Below are 17,540 nucleotides of genomic sequence, written 5' to 3'. Positions count from 1 at the left end.
TGAGCTGCGGACGGTGGCCGGGACACGCTTGCAGGAAGGTCTGCCCGGAGCACACGAGGGCCCTGACCCTGCCGATGGGCTAAGGGTCTCCCCAAATCCAGTGCCCACAGTCCCTGCAGCAGCATTGAGAGCCCAGAGAGGGCTTCCTGGAGAAGGAAGGGGTCTGGCAGAGCCACGGAGAGGAAGGAAGGGGACGGACAGACACCCGGACAGACGGACAGAGGGAGACACCGAGTGACCCGGGAAACAGAAAAAGACACAGGGACAGGAGCGTGACGGGCCGTTCTTGAGACCAAAATCGGCACAGGAAAAACCCAGACACGGGGCTCTGGGGGCTCATGGAAGAGGACACGACACGCAGGGAGCCCCAGAGACACGCACAGACAGAGACATGCAGAGACGGAGGCGCACAGAGACACGCGCAGAGACACAGACACGCCAAGACGGAGACACACACAGAGACGGAGACGCACAGAGACAGAGACACACGCAGAGACCGAGACACATGCAGAGACAGACACGCAGAGACAGAGACATGCAGAGACGGAGACGCGCAGAGACAGAGACACACGCAGAGACCGAGACACATGCAGAGACAGACACGCAAAGACAGAGACATGCAGAGACGGAGACGCGCAGAGACACGCGAAGAGACGGAGACACGTAGAGACAGACAAGCAGAGACCGAGACACGCGCAGAGACCCCCGGCCGCCCACTCACCGAGGCCGCAGACCTCGCGGCGCAGGCTGAGGCGGCTGCGCTCCTCGGCTATGGCGCGCAGCATGTGCTGCAGCGAGCGCTCCTCCGCCTCGGCGCCGCCCGCAGGCTCGGGGGAGGCGGCGGCAGCGGCGGCGAGGGCGGCCGGCCCGGCCCGGATCCCCGCGGGCGCGGGCGCCGAGGCGCAGGCCCGGCCCGGCGGCCGCGCAGAGGCCATGCCGGGCCCCGGCTCATCGCCCGCGCCGCGCCCGCGGGGGCCCCGGCGCGCCCCGCCGCCCGCGCCCCCGCCCCGGCGCCGCCCGCCGCCAGCACCAGTGAGGCCACAATCAACCTTTGTGCGCGTCGCCGCTGCCGCCGCCCGCGGAGCCCAGTGAGGCGAGCGCACCTCCGCGCCGCCGCCGCCGCCGCCGCCGCCGCCGCCGCCGCCGCCCGCGCGCCCCCGGGCCGCCGCCGCCCCGCCCGGCCCCGCCCCCGGCCGGCCCCAGCCCCAGGCCCCGCCCCGCAGGCCACGCCCCTCCTGCCCCAGGCTCCGCCCCCGCCACCTCCCAGCCATCTCGTGACTCACCTCCGGGCCGCCCTGACCCGCCCCGGCCCCTCAGGCCACGCCCCCTGCAGCCTCTAGCCCCGCCCCCGACCCACCGGACCTCGCCCAGGCCTGCCAGACCCGCTCCGGCTGGGTCCCTTCCCCTACTCCGGCCCGCTCTGGCCCCGCCCACTTCCAGGCTGCCAGCCTCCGCCCACCCGCGACGCCCGCCCGCTCTTCCTCTAAAAGCTCTGGGGACCGCGCCTCGATGCCCCGCCCATCGCCTCTTGACCCTCCCTGACCCCTGCTCCCCTGCGCCCACCTCCTCCAGGGCCTACCCCCACGGCCCTCCCGTGACCGACCTTCGCCCCTGACACGCTCCGCAGTTTGGCCCCTCCCATCGCCCCTTCGGGGCCCCTCCCCCGACGCCCACCCTCCGCCGCTGCCCCGCGCGAGACTGACTTTGTCACCCGCCCTCCTCGTTGTCACCCCCGTTCTCTCCTCCAAGTTGCGAAGTCCGGTTTCCGCTGGGAAGTCCTCCGCAGAACCCGGAAAGAGGTCACCCCCGCCCCCAATAAAGAGGTCTCCTGGGGGGCGCGACGGCAAAGCCCTTCCCGCCCGCACTGACTTCTTCGCCCGGCACTGTGCGGGGTGTTGAGAAGGGCTCTGAGCCTAAGTTTCCTCAGCTGTACAACGGGGGCCTCTCCTGGAGTGTGGACTAGGTATGAGGGGGTTGAGGAGTGGGGAGTTAGGTCAGCTGGGCACGTGATCCTCATGAAGGCCAAGGTCCGGCCGGACATCCATCCGTGTGCTGGCCTCTGCTGACAGAGGAAGAGCCAGGGAGAAGCAGAGGGACAGGGGGAGGTGGAGATGGAGAGACAGTGCTGGGGGCTCCCAACTAGCACAGTCCCCAACATCCCCCCCACAAGTCACCCTGGCCTCCACTCCTCAGACCTGTCAGGGGAGTTCCTGCCGCCACGCCCCACCCCTCTTCCGGTTCTCCCCACCCTTGTGAAACTTGCTTCCCACTTTCCTTTGGATCCCTGTGTCACCTCCTCAAAGAGCCTTCCCTGACACCTTACCTAAAACGCCACCTTCCCTCCCTCTCCAGCCCCTGCCTCCTCTTCTCCACAGCACAGCCCTTACCCCCTCTGACATGGCACTGCGTAGCTGTGTTCTGTTTATTGACTGACATCCCCACTGAGGACGGGGTCTGTCTTCTGCACAGCTGCGTTTGGGTGCCTAGAACATTGCCCGGCTCATCGCAGACACCCAATAAATAAATGTGGGCTGAATGGATGAAGAATGAAGGAGAGGCCTGATGCGGAAGCAGGCGTGTCTTCTTGGAGGAGGCCATAAGGAGGCCTGGGACGGTGGGGTAGAGAAACAGGCTGGAGGAGGAAATGCGTGGTCTGGGTCCCCCTTCAGGCCTCACCGCTAGTTTTGTGGTGCAAGGCCCTGAGTGCCTCAGGCAGGCCCATGTCTGACCCTTCTGTGTCCTCAGCACCAGGCATGTGGGGGGAGGGGCTCTATAAAGAAGTTGAAGTGAGGGAATTAGTGAAGCAAATGATCGGCCATGGGCATCTCTCTCTTCTCCTCTGGGCCTGCAGCCCCATCTGTAAAATGAGGACCCTGGCCTGAGGGTTAAGGCCTCCAGTTCTGAGTCTGGACAGCTGGGATTTGAGCTGGGGGGAGTGGGAAATGGGAATGCCTGGTGTGGGATTTGGCCACCCTGAAATATATCTCTTTACCTTGATTGTTTTCTCTGAGGGACATTTGACCTCCCCCACTAACTGCCTAAAGTTGACATGGTGGCTCCTTCCTGGAACAGATAGTCTATCACAATGGCTGTAATGATAATGTAAAATAGATGTTACAATGGCAGAGACACCAAGCCCCTTTTATCAAAAAAACTCTATCTCTCCCTGACCACATTATCTATAGATGACCCTGAAAAGAATTGTCTTCTTGCCTTCTGAAGTCCCAGACCACTACCCACCCCCAACACCTTCCTCGCCTTTAGCTACAGTGCTTAAGCAGCTTAGACAGAGGGACGAGTTGCTCATTTCTGAGTTTCTCCCATGTGTACATGTTATTAAACTTGGTATTATTTTCTCCTGCTAACCTGTCTTGTTAATTTGGCCAGCCATAAGAACCTTAAGGGAAGGGGCAGAGGGGGAGATTCTCCCTCTCTCCCCACACTGGCAAATCAATGGTCAGATCCTACTTGTTTCCCCAAACTCACAACGACCACTGCCTGTTCCCACTGCCTTCCCTTTGCTCATGATGTTCCTTGCAGGAAATCCTTTCTTCTCCGCTCCACACCGTCCAGGCCCACTGTCCCTGGGAAGCCCTCTGGTTAGGCGTGGCCAAGGCATTTGTGTTCTTATCTGCTCCACAAACTCCCTTTCCCCACACCCCACCCCCCACGCACGGCAATCTGCGGTTGCCCCTGGAGATTCTGTGCAGTAGGGCCAGCTTCAAATCAACTCGTCCCAGTTTTCACCTCAACCCAGTCCAGGACAGGTGCCAGAAAATATTTATTGAATGAATAAATGCACATCACGTGGGCTCTCTCCTTTTTATTTCAATAATACTCCTGGTATTGTCCACATAGGGAATTTTTTCATGTCGACCAATGTTGAGTTATATTTTGGACTTGAAGAGGGCGTGAGCGGGGCTTCTGGGGCCACAGGGTGTGTTCTGTTTCTTGACCTGGGTGCTGATTACATGGGTGTGGTCAATTTATAAAAATTAAACAAGCTGTAACTTTGTGATTTATATTCTTTTCTGTATATAAATATTCAGAATATAAAATAGAATTAAAAATAAAAAGATTTAAAGTCCTTGAAAAAATTCTGGTTTAGCCATATTTCCTATGACAATGAAAATGTTTTTTTCTTTGAAGAAGTGAAATGCTTTTAGAGAGACCAATGAGGAAAAAAAGACTATGTAGGCAGAATAATGGCCCCCAAAGACGTCCACACCCTCATCTCTGGAAGCTGTGACCATATGTTACCTTAAGTGGCAAAGTGGACTTTTCAGATGTGATTTATGGTACGTACTTTGAGATGGAGAGATTATCCTGAGTTATCCATGTGTACCCAGTCTAATCACGAGAAGATTTCCCAGCTGTAGTCAGAAAGAGATGTGACAGCGGAAGAATGATCAGATAAATGCAGCGTTGCTAGCCTTGAAGAAGGGGGAAGGGGCCACAAGTCCAGGAATGCAGCCAGCTTGTAGAAGCTGGAAAAGGCAAGGAAACGGATTCTCCACTAGAGCCTCCAGAAAGGAACCAGCCCTGCCTGCGCCTTGATTTTAGCTCAGTGAGACCCCATAGAACTTCTAACCTATAGAACTGAAAGAGAATAAATATGTGTTGTTTCAAGGCACTTAGTTGGTGTTAATTTGTTATGGCAGCGAATACAATGAGCCAACCTGAGATGAAGAGAATCACATGAGCTCTCAAGAGGTTTATTTTGCAAACGATGCTAGAGCAATAATAAAGCAAAGTTTAGCAAAAAGAAAAATCACCACAACCCAATTACTTTCATAAGTCAGTTGCTCCATTTTTCAGCATTCCTTCCTGGTAGGTGTAACCACCATTCTCGGGTATACGATTGTGACTGTGGTGTTGATGGTTCATGTTTTTATCTCTAAACATTCAGGGCTAATCTTATTCAAAGGCCAGTCAGTGTTAAGAAAAAATGCTCCCAGGGAACCCTTCTCCCGTTTTCTAAGTGGCCGAAAGGCGCAGGGACTTGTTGGAGAAGGTGCCAGTTCAGCTGAGAGCCCCTGGCCGCCAACCTTCTCTTCTCCGGGCCTCAGTTTACTCCCTGTCTGAGGGCGGGCAGGAGGGGATGATCACTGGGATCTCTCCTGGCCTTATGGTTCTTAGAGTCTATAGTTGGGCTCCAATTGTTCATCTTTTTCCCTTGGTCTCCAAGAAGAAAAGATGGTTAATTCGCCAGGGCAGGGCAGGTATAAACAACCCCGCCTTGGCTCAATGACCACATGTTCCAAGGGGCAGGTTCAAAGGCTCTTCCATTCACCCCTGATAATCTGTTAAACCACTTTTTCCGAGGTCATGCGAGTATGTTGTTAGCAACTTCCTGGCCTGACTTCCCCCTTCTTATGACTCATCATTCTCCTTTGCTCGGAATCCCTATTTCTCATCTTTTTGTTTCTCTGGAAAATTAAATCCCACCACCCCAGATCTAGACTGCAACAGCTCCTCTAACATGGAGCCTTTCTCACCTGCTACCAAGGTAGGGGAACTACCTGGAAAGGTTCCACTGCCTCGCTTCTCCCCTCCTCCAGCCTCCACCTTGCACCCGACACACACAAAGTATTTTCTCATCCTCAACTGTTGTCAGAAACTCCACTGTTAACACTCCACTTTTTTTTGGTAATAGATCCCTGCTAAAATTCCCCTGGAGAGGGCCGGCCCCGTGGCTTAGCGGTTAAGTGCTTGCGCTCTGCTGCTGGCGGCCCGGGTTCGGATCCCGGGCGCGCACCGACACGCCACTTCTCCGGCTATGCTTAGGCCGCGTCCCACATACAGCAACTAGAAGGATGTGCAGCTGTGACATACAACTATCTACTGGGGCTTTGGGGGAAAAAATAAATAAATAAAATCTTAAAATTCCCCTGGAGGAGATAAGCTTAAAATTATTATTAGGCACAGACACATCGGTGAGAATAAAGGATTCAGAGGAGATTTTGAAAGAGGAAGTGCCTGATGGGGTTGGGAAGATACATGCCAACATTCCTTAAGGAACTGCTTTATGCCAGAAGCTTCATGAATGTAGACAAGTTTAATTCTGAGCCCTGGAAGGCAAATCGAGTTGTCTTCATGTGTTAAGTAAGACAGCCCAGAGAGGCTGAGTAATACTCAAGATCACACAGCAAATGAGACCTGGAGATAGGATTCTAACCCTCCTACAGCCAGGAAAGAAGAGACACCAATGCACACACCATCTGGCATTAACTCATTCCTCTCCCGGTTTCAGGAGGGAAAGCCCAGTGGAGAACAGAAGTGGGATGATGAATTTTGAAGGGAGAAGGCCCACGTCAGGGAACCACAAGGCAATGGGACTGTTGCCAGGAGGTACAATAGCAGGGTACTTGAGGATGAGCGTGGGGGGCGTGTTAAATGTGGGCAGGGATGAAATAGGGAAAGATCATTAGGTGGGAGACCCGGAACGAACCCAGTTTGAACTTGGGCAAGTCCCCTCTGCTCCAGAGCCCTCGGCCTCACATCTGTCAATGAGGAGGCTGAACTAGATGTTCCCTTGGGCGTTTCCAACCCTGACATTATGAAGGACACGTGGGCTGAGCCAGGGCAGGGAGCTAGAGAGCCCGCCCTCCTTTTCCCAGCTCTCCCAGACTCCTGTTCTCAGAGCTCCTGCCCAGGAGTTGTTTCTCTTGTCCATAAACACACAGCCTTCGCCGCCTTGGGGCAATGGAAATTGTATTAGCAATCAACACTGCGTACTACTGCAAAATGCAAAAATAAAATGGCAGAATTAAAATTAATAGATGTTTCATTAAATACCTACAAGATGTAACATTATGTCATCTTTATTTTTTATTTGGTATTTATAAAAGTTTTACTACATTTGAGAACTCTGTTAGATTTTCTCACGTAGCAGGAATTCTGAGAACGCTGGGTAGTAGATAAGAAATCAGAAATTAACAGGTTACTGGTATTTTATCTTATTTAGCAAACAGGTATGCAGGACTGACTCTGCGCTGGGCATTGTTTTATGACTTTACAAATGCTGACATTGAATTCTGTGACTTAGGAACATCATTATCCCTCTTTTACAGATGAGCCAGGGAAGCACAGAGAAGTTAGGTATCTTCTCTGAGGTCATCAAAGCAGAGTCAGGTAGCCAAGTAATTCAAGAGCAAAACTACAAAAATCCGTTCACAAGTTTTTTTTTTTTGGAAAAAAATTACATTTGTTAAGGTACATTCATGTTTGAGATGATGTGGGCAGAGCCTCCAAAAGCGAGAGTGACTCAGGCCAATGAAGGCCTGAGGGTGGGCCTGTCTTCTCAGCCCCCAGTGTGTGCCTGCACATGGAAGGTAAATGTTGAATGAAGGGAAGAAAATTAACAACTCATTGTCTGCTTGGGGTGGGGGAGGGAATGGAGAAGGGAGACAGCACTTCTTAAACACCCAGCACGTGCTGAGTTCATTGCATCCAGCTCATTTAACCCTCACATTAACTGATGGTACCATGGTCATCCCCATTTTACAGATGAGGAAACTGAGGCTCAGAGATGCTAAGTGTCTTACTCAAGGGCACACAGCCAGGGTGCAGCATAGCTGGGTTCTGAACCCATGAGCCTTGAGAAGAAAGCAGTGATTGTGTTTGTATATTTTGGTCTCATTTCAGTCATATTGATAGAGTTATCTTGCACCTACTTTGTGAAGGCTCATTGCTGGATGTTTAGCCCCAATAGCTGTCACACCCACCCCTGTCCTTTTGTGATGGAGGTGTTGGGAGCAGTGGTGCATCCTGGGAGTGGCAGGTAAGGGGCTGGATTAGAGAGAAAGTCTTGGTGTGTTGAGGCCCAGCCCCTGTATAGACTCTCAACCCTTGGGAGTCACAACCAGATGCTGCTTATGGTCCTTCATAAATGAGACGGAGATGGGTGTGTTAGTTTCCTGTGCCTGTCGTAACAAATGACCACAGCTAGGTAGCTTGCCACAGAAATCTATTCCCTCACCATTCTAGAGGCCAGAAATCAGAAATCAAGGTGTCCGCGCGGCCGAGATCCCTCCGAGGCTCTAGGGGAGGATCCTTCCCTACCTCTTCCAGCTTCTGGGGGCTCCAGGCGCTCCTTGGCTTGGAGCTGCATCTCCAGTCTCTGCTCCTCTTCACATGGCCTCCTCCTCTGTGTGTCTGTGGCTGGAGTCTCCCTCTGCCTCTCTCTTATAAGGATGCTTGAGATTGGATTTAGGGCCTACCCTAAATCCAGGATGCTTTCTTCTTGAGAGCCTTAATTACATCTGCAAAGACTGTTTCCAAATAAGGCATATTCTCAGGTTCTGGGTAGATATATCCTTAGTGGGGAGCGAGGGGCCATACTGGGTTGTGACCAAAACAGAGGTACACCGTGAGCCCTCACTTAACCAAGGGCTCGATGGCACAGTGGCTGTCAGGGGCCTCCTTACTAGAGATGAAGATGAGACTCGGGCAGTAGTGTGTGAGCACTTGGCAGGGTCCCAGGAGGCCTCTGGTCCAGGCAGAGCTGGGAGATGGAGGCCCAGAGAGGTGCCGCCTGCCCGAGGTCACACACGTGGTGCTGTCTGCCTAGAGTGCCCGCCGACCCTCAGACTCAGCTCAGGCCCTCCCTCGCCAGCTCTCCCTGCGGGCAGGCTGCCTGTCGATGCACACTGTCTTCCTGCTGGAGCCCAGGCTGCCCTCCCACTCCTGGAATGGCCCTGTAGAATCTGTCGCCAGTGCTCACCGATGTCTTCCTCCTCGGCGAAGCTGTTCCGCGCACAGAGAGCCCTGGCTCGTGGGACGGAGCTTGAGCCCTCCATCGTGAGTAGGGGTCTGCAGATGGAATTCAGGAGGTCTGTGAACGCTGGTGGAAAAAAATCACCTCTTTATTTTCACTAACTTCTAAATTAAATTTAGCTTTCTTTTCATTATGATTGCAGGCTACAGACCACAGAAACATCACAGATCACAGTGGTATCTGCAACTTTGTTACCAGCGCCCACACAGGGCCCCGCAGGCAGGTGAGTCAGGCATGGTTCCTGTCCTCCCAGAGCTGCCCCGAGAGTACAGGGAGCCCCGAGGGCTCCTGGTAGTGATGTCATCTCAGATTTGTGTGTATAAGGATGACTGTGGAGAATTGGCAGGGACTGGGGTCAGGGAGGCCCGTGAGGAGGATGAGGCTGCTGCAGGGGTCAGGCGAGGGGCCAGGAGTCCTGGGCTGGGGTTGTCACCGCGGGAATGGGAGAGAGGAGGACACAGACTCCAAGGGTAACGAGGAGGTCAGAGTGGCAGGCCTCGGTGGCCCATGTGGTGTGCAGCCTGAACCCCATTGCCCCTCGCCCTGAGGCCTCCTCCTCCCCCAGCTTTCAGGATCCCAACCTTGCCTCCCCTGGCACTTTCAGAGTCAGGTCCTCCAGGCTCCGTCCTGGGCCCGACTCCTCACTCCCGTGGCACCAGCCTCCATCGCAACCCAACGACTGCTCACGTCTGCCTCACCTCCAGCCCTCACCTTTCCCTGCGCCCAGCCGACGGCTTGACAAGTTCACTGATGCCTGTAAGGACACCTCAACTGTCCCCCAGATCTCCTCCTCCTGCAGGGCCCCCTCTCCGTTGCTCAAGCCAGAAATCTAGGTGTCTTCCTAGATGTCCTTCTCCAGCGCTCTTGTATCTGACCCATCTGGCGGTTTTATCTCCTGAGCGCTCTCAAGTCCCTCCGCTCCACGCTGTCCCCACCGTCCCCACCCTAGTCCAAGCCTTTGGTTCTTTTGCTGAAACTCTTTTAACAGTATATTTGGTTTTGGTTGCTGTGTAACAAACCATCACAGACCTAGCAGCTTGTCGTCTCACAATTGCTGTCGGTCAGAAGTTCAGGCCCAGCATAACTGAGTTCTCTGCTCAGAGTCTCACAGGCTGGAATCTGGGTGCGGCTGGGGCTGAGGTCTCATCTAAGGCTTGGAGTCCTTTTCCAAGCTCATGTCATTGTGGGCAGAATGCATTTCCTTGCAGCTGTAGAACTTATAGAGGCTGTGTCTTCAAGGCCACAGGTGTGCATCTCTGACTTCCCTTGACTCCTCCTTTGAAGAGTTCGCCTAATTAGGCTGGGCCCACCCTGGCTAATCTCCCTTTTGATTAATTCAACTGATTAGGAACTCAATTACACCTGCAAAATTCCCTTTTGCCATATAACATAATTACAGTGATGTCCCATCATATCTGTAGGTCTTGCTCACACTCAAGGGAGATTATACAAAGGCATTGGCGGTCATTTAGAATTCATCCACCACAAACAGCCTCTTCGTTGACATCTTCCAGCCTGGGAGGCCTGGTCCCTCCAACCTAGCCTCTGCTGGACAGCCAAGGTTGATCTTTTCTATCTATCTCTCTGTCTGTCGGTCTGCCTATCTATCTGCCACTGATCTATTTATCTTTCCTTCTTTCTGTCTTTGTTATTATTATTTTTTTCTGTTTAATATGAAATATTTCAAACCCAAAAAGAGGGTGAATAGTATAATGGACATTTCTTGTACCTATCACCTAGATTTAGCAATTGTTAATATCTTGCCTAATTTTCTTCATTTGTCCTTTTCTTTGATATTTTAAAGTCAATTTCACATGATGATTATTCACTTCTAAATGCTTCAATATGTGCGTTGATTTTTTTTAAATGGCCATTTTTCTCCATCACCACAATGTCATCACCAGATCTGAACATGTCGTTTCCCTGCTTAGCACTGATGGTGTCCCTGGCCCTGGGATACAGGCCTGAGTCCTGGCCTGAAGGTGGCAGGACCCACCGGCCCCCTTGTGCCCCTCTCCCTCACCCCTGCCCACTGGCCCTCCTTCAGTTTCCCAACAGGCCACTGTCCCTCCGGCAGAGGGACCTTCATGTCTGCTGGTTCCTCCACCTGGAAATCTTTGTGCCTTCCCATCTTTCCCACCCAGTTCAGCCATCGTTTTCCCGGGGAGGCCCCCAGGAGTCCCTGAACCAGGTCCAACTCCTGTCTCATCTGATCTTTTGGAACCTGTTTCTGCCCTGGAGCCACTCCTGTGCTTCAGAGCACCCCCCTCGGTTCACAACGCCACGTCCTGGAACTGATTTCTTGACTACTCTCTCACCCCCCCACCAGCCTGGGGCCCCTGAGAGCGGGATCACATCTGTTTACTCGCCATTATGTGCTCAATAAATACATATTAAGTCAGTGAGCAAAGGAGTGAACCAGGGTGTGAACCAGGACTGTGCCATCATCAGAGGAGTCTGCAAGCCCCTGCTGTCCAGAGGGGAGTCGATAACAGAGGGAGGTGACCGCCCGGGGGACAGGGCCAGCCCCTACCTTTCCTGATTCCCACCACCTCAGACCCTGGAGGGAGGCCGTCCAGAGCTGACCTTCCTTCTGGCTGGTGCTGCTCTCAAAGGGAGGGCTTGCTTCCAAGACGGCCCGCAGGCAGGGCGAGTGGCCAGAGGGGTCCACGCCCTGGCCAGGGCCTCCGTGCTGCTCCCTTCAGTCCACCTCCACACAGCAGCCTGAACAACATTTCCAAGATTGAAGTCAGATCCTGCCATTCCTGTTCCCATCCCACATAGAATAAAACCTTAGTGCTTCACTTCCATCCACCCTTCGTGGGATCCAGTGCCTGCCAACCTCACCAAGCCCTCCTAGAAGCAAATCAACACAGTGAGGTCACGGAGAGGAGGCAGGGCTGCCTGCCAGCAGGAGGCGTCGCTGGAGGAGGAGGTGACGCTGACTGGGAGATGACCTCGGGTCCAGGACAGAGCCGGAGCTGAGGCCTTGAGGCAGAAAGCGCCTGGCCAGGGACCAGCAAGGAGGACCCGTGAGAGACACAGTGAGAGGACACACAGAGCCCACAGCAGGCAACCCTAAGACGGGCTTCTCTTTGGTCCACACACTATATTAAAAATATTAACTGAAAGTCCAAACATAGACCCACACATATATGATCAACTGATTTTTGACAAAAGTGCCAAAGCAATTCCACAGGGAAAGAAAAGTTTCAACAAATAGCATCGGATCAGTTGGGCGTCCAGATGCAAAAATTGAATTCTGACTCTGCCCTCACACTACATACAAAAAGTAATTTTTTTAGGTCTGTGAAATAAACCACAGACCTAAATGGAACAGTTAAAACTATGAAACTTCTAGAAGAAAACGTAAGAGAAAATCTTAGTGACCTTGAGTTAAGCAACGATTTCTAAAACAGGACACAAAAAACACAAACTATAGAAGGAATAATTGGTAAATTGGACTTTATCCAAATTTTAAAATTTTGCTCTCTGCCGAACATATATCCCACAAAGGACCTGTACACTTTCTGAAATGATGTTTCTCAGCCTTTTTTTCATCTTCAAGGAGCCATTTTAGGCATTTTTTTCCTAATCGCCCCCCTGAAATTTTAATACCGCAGATATGTTTCTGTACTGTATGTATATCCGTGCTTTCTACATAAAAAGAGTCTGACTTTTTTTCACTCCTCAGAACCACTTTTCACCCCCTTGGGGGCAATACTGCCCCCATTGAAAATGTCTGACCTAGAATATAAAAAGAACTTTCGTGACGAGATAACAAAAAGATAAACAACCCAATTTTTTTTTTAATAGGTAAAAGATCTGAATAAATCAACAAAGAAGAGATAGGGATGACAAACACATGAAAAGAAGTGCGGCATTATTAGTCATTAGGGAATGTTAGACCATAATGAGGCCCTACTACCCACACTGCGGGATGGCCCATAAAAAGACTGACCGTTCCAAGTGTCGGCAAGGACACGTAGGAACTGGAACCTTCATACACTGCTGGTGGGAATACAGATGTATGTCCACTTTGGAAAACAATTTGGCGGTTTCTTAAGAAGTTAAACATACACCTACAGCATGACCCAGCCATTCCACTCCTAGGATTTACCCAGGAGAAACGAAAGCACATGTCCATACAGAGGCTCGTACAGGAATGTTCATAGTAGCTTTATTTGAAATAGCTAAAAGAAAAAAAGTGAAAGCAACTCATTGTCCACCAACAGGTGAATAGATCAACAAATTGCATATCTTTACAATGGAATACTGCTCAGCAATAAAAAGGAATGAACTATCCATCCATGTAACCACGTGGATGAAGCTCAAAATAACTATACTGAGCAAAAGAAGCCAGGCGAAAAAGAGAACATACTGTTTGATTCCATTTATAGGAAATTCTAAAAAATGCAATCAAATCTATAGTGATAGAAGTAGACCACTGGTTGACTGGGGGTGGGATGGAAGGGGGGGATGAAGAAGGGTGGATTACAGAGGGACATGAGGAAACTTTTGGGGTGGTGGAAATGGTCATTATCTTGATTGTGGTGAAGGATTCACAGATATGAATATACAGTCAACCATTGCTTAACCAAGGGAACACGTTCTGAGAAATGTGTCGTTAAGGAGATTTTGTCGTTATGCGAACATCATAGAGTGAACTTACACAAACCTGAATGGTAGAGCCTACTACACACCTAGGCTCTATAGTACTAACCTTACGGGACCACCATCACGTATGTGGTCCATCGTTGACCGAAACGGCCTTATGCAGTGCATGACTGTATATGCCAAACTTTATATGTATTTCACACTCATCAAACTGTACTTTTTATTTTTTTTTTTATTTTTTTATTTTTTTTAAGATTTATTTATTTATTTTCGCCCCAAAGCCCCAGTAGATAGTTGTATGTCATAGCTGCACAGCTTTCCAGTTGCCGTATGTGGGACGCGGCCTCAGCGTGGCCGGAGAAGCGGTGTGTTGGTGCGCGCCCGGGATCCGAACCCGGGCCGCCAGCATCAGAGAGCACGCACTTAACCGCTAAGCCACAGGGCCGGCCCCAAACTGTACTTTTTAAATATGCGATTTATTTGTATGTCAATCATACTTCAAAAATCTGTACACACAAAGTAAAAACGTGGGTTAGATAGCAACAAATAGAATTCATGAATATTAATGGACATAGTTCAAATAAAGAAATCTTCACAGGAAAAAAAACGTGTGAGTTAGTTGCCAATCTCAAAAATGCAGTGATTGCAATTTTTAAAAAAATCTGTACAGAGGCCGACCCAGTGGCATAGCGGTTAAGTGCGCACACTCTGCTTTGGCGGCCCGGGGTTCATAGGTTCGGATCCCAGGTACGCACTGATGCACCGCTTGTCAAGCCATGCTGTGGCGCCATCCCATATACACTAGAGGAAGATGGGCACGGATGTTAGTCCAGGGCCAATCTTCCTCAGCAAAAAGAGGAGGATTGGCATTGGACGTTAGCTCAGGGCTAATCTTCCTCACATACACACACAAAAATCTGTATAGGGGCTGGTCTGGTGGCATAGTGGTTAAGTTTGCACTCTCTACTTCAGCTGCCCCGGGGTTTGTGGGTTCGAATCCTGGGCGCAGACCAATGCACCACTCATCAAGCCATGCTGTGGCGGCTTCCCACATACAAAATAGAGGAAGATGGGCACAGATGTTAGCTCAGAGCGAATCTTCCTCACCAAAAAAAAAAAAAAATCTGTATAAACCAATACATGGACAAAGAGAACAGATTAGTGGTTAACAGAGGGGAAGGGCGTTGGGGGGTGGGCATAAGGGGTAAAGGGGCACATATATATAGTGACTGTCCAATAATAATGTACAACTGAAATCTCACAATGTTTATAAACTATTATGACATCAATAAAAAAGAAAAAAGAAAAATAATAAAAAACAAAAACAAACAAACAAAATCTGTATTTCTGACTTTGCTTGAAAAAGGCAAATGACTGGCTGTGTGTGGCTTTTCCCGTCAGCACAGCGGCAGGTGGCTGAAGCTGAGGCCCCCAGGCCCTCTCCGGCCCCGGTGTGGCCGACTCTCTTGGCTTTTCTCCTTCCTGCATCCTCTTCTGTGGCCTGGGGGTAAAGGCGGGTAGAACCAACGGGGAGCTGGGGCGGGTTTGAGCAGTGGTGACACAGATTCGCTCCTGCAGACCCTTGTCAGGTGGCCCAACAAAGCCCCTTCAGTCAGGCTGTGTCCACAGGTGGCGGGGGCGGTTGAGAAAAGCCTCACACACCAGGCGACAGACTCTACCCTAGAGCCGTGATAGCTCAGTTGATTCACATCACGTCATCGTGTGCAGTGTCATTGTCCCATTTTACAGAAGATCCTGGGGGACTGTCTGACAGGGTGGGGGTGGGGGCGAGGGGGGTGGCAGGAACTGTGCAAGGACTCCTTTGTCCGTTATTTCTGTGCTGGGCTGCTGAGTCTGTGAGGCACAGCCCAGAGCCAGGCTGGCCTGGAGTTGATGTGAGCCGAGCTCTCTGCCTGCACGCCCCTCTCCCCTCTTCCTGAGGGATGCAGGGACCCGGCCATACTCACCTCTGCAGCTCATTGCTTCCATCAGTCCAGCTGTGGCTAAATATTTGCAGAACTGACCTGTGTGGCTTTGGCCACATCCCTTCCTCGCTTCCTGCCTCAGTTTCCCCATCTGTAAGGGGGAGGGAGGCTTGATGCTTTCTAGAGGCTATGATACTCCAAGATTCCTTGAGGACACACCTCTCCGCCTCTTCCTCCTCGGAGCTACTAATTACCAGGATCAATTAAGAAACACGAGCCCTTGAAGGCTCTAGAAACAGGTTCCATCCTGTAACCCTGAATTTGCCCAGAGCTCTGTGCTCTTGTGGCTCAACCAAGCCCACTCTGGGGAACTTGGGGAAATCTTGGCGGGTCGGAGGAATCTTTCACCTCTGAGTCCTCACTATTCCTGTGCACTGAATGAATAAAACACACAAACTCTATTTCTCTTTGTGTTTCGGTCTCCAGGAAGCTCAAAGTCACTTCCCCTTGACTTAGAAACGGTGGAGGATCTCCTGTAACTGCTCTTAGGTTTGCTGCCTTACAAACCCTAAGGAATGGTGTGGGACGTTTGGACACACATGTCCACACTTGATCCTTCCCGCTGCCACACGGAGGAAGAGCCAGAAGCAGGAGGAGCTGTGGGGTGTTGATGGGGGTAGCCTAGGAGAGAGGGGGTTCAAGGGGGATGGAGGGGATGGGACACATGCCCGGCCCTCGGCCACTGCGCGGCTTCCTAGCTGGGCTCCCTAATTGCACTCTCCTGCCAGCCTGTCGTCCACCCAGCAGCCAGGGAGTGCCTTCTAAGAGCCAGACTCTGCCCTCTTGCAGCTAGCTCCCTTCTGTGCAGGGGAGGAGCGCACGACTGCCCTGGGCCTGTAAGACCCTGCATGCGCCCCCACCCCCTGCCCTCGATGACCTCATGACCGCCTATCGCTCTCCCCTCCCTCATCTCTACAGCCCCTGCCTGGACGGCTCTTCCCCAGCCTCCCCACGCGTCCCTCTTCCCTCCTTCGGCTCCATAGCCTTCGCTGACCACCCCCCGTTCTCTCATCCTTCACCTGCCCCAGCCTCCTGCCCCGCCCTCATCGCCCCTAACCCGGCAGACCTTCCTTGGTTTCCTGTGCCTCCATCAGCACAGGGCTTCTGTCCTGTCCGCTGCCCTGTCTTGGGGTCCCGTCTGGCACGCAGGAGGTGTTCAGTATTCTTCGTTGCATAATTGGAAAGAGAAGGCGCGTGGTGCCTGTCCCGAGACAGGAGGGGGAGTGGGGAGTCAAGGACGGTACTGGCGCCCCCAAACCCCCCAACCCTCACCCGCCACGTTATCCCCGTTTGCCCTTGGAGGGCCTGTGTCAGAGAGGGCGGGCCCAGACGGGCCGCAGGATGACCTTCCTGGGCCCTGGGCACTTTCGCCTTTGTGGGACCCTTCCTCCATAAACGATAATAATAATAATAAATTAAATTAAACTACTTTAGAAAGTAGTTTAATTTTTCTAAATTAAATTTTTCTAAAGTGTCTTTAGAAAGACAAATATATCAAAATTACATGCTAAAATATTTTCTTCTACGTCAAAGCTCATTCTCTTCTGATTCTACCAGAATTCAGGTGTCAGCCGCGGGGTGGGCGGAGTCTCATTCGCAAGCCCGCCCCCACCCTGTCCGAACCGCGCGCGGGGGCGCCGCCAGGGGGCGCCCGACACCAGCGCGCGGCCCCACAGGGCGGCGGGAAGGGGAGGGGCGTCGCGCTCCGCCGGCAGGGCCCTACTCTGGGGTTCCGGCCTGGGATTCCCGCCGCACCAAAAACCCACTCTGTGCGCCTCATCGCCTCTCTTCCCCTTTCAAGACCCACTTAAGGCACCACTGCCTCCAGGAAGCCTTCCCGGGCCTCAGGCTGGGCGGGGCATCTCTTCTGGGCTCCCACAGCCCCCTGAGGTCCTGTCTACACTGTCGTTAACTGTTTCCTTCTCCCAGGACAGTGGACAGTGAGTTCCCGGACAGGGATGTGGGCCTGGGTCACACATGACCCCAGAATGGCCACTTGGTTTCCAGGAGAAGAAATCTGGGGGCTGGGAGCCCCACGCAGCTTTACTGAGTCATCGGTGGTGGGAGTCCTGGCCTCCCAACCGATGCTTGCTTAGGGCATGAGTGGCCACGGACGTGGGGTAACCCGGCTCCCTGGCTATCACCCCGGTCCCAGCATC

General features: G+C 52.3%; 1 protein-coding gene across 2 annotated transcripts in view; it reads right to left on the bottom strand.

The window, feature by feature from the left end:
• The window catches only part of KIAA0930 (KIAA0930 ortholog), a 41,791-nt gene extending 40,841 nt beyond the window's left edge, over positions 1-950 (bottom strand). For both annotated transcript variants that reach the window (XM_087448757.1, XM_087448758.1), the window contains exon 1: positions 722-950. In XM_087448757.1, the coding sequence (XP_087304883.1) occupies positions 722-935 (214 nt within the window). In that variant the 5' untranslated portion in view covers positions 936-950. The remainder of the gene's footprint in view (positions 1-721) is intronic.
• Positions 951-17,540: the final 16,590 nt, after the last annotated feature.

The sequence above is a fragment of the Ceratotherium simum genome, chromosome 25 (genome assembly GCF_057802395.1).
Source record: "Ceratotherium simum simum isolate JZ-2026a chromosome 25, ASM5780239v1, whole genome shotgun sequence".
Lineage (NCBI taxonomy): Eukaryota > Metazoa > Chordata > Mammalia > Perissodactyla > Rhinocerotidae > Ceratotherium > Ceratotherium simum.
The sequence above is the reverse complement of the archived record's forward strand: the minus strand, read 5'-3'. Positions and strand labels throughout refer to the sequence as shown.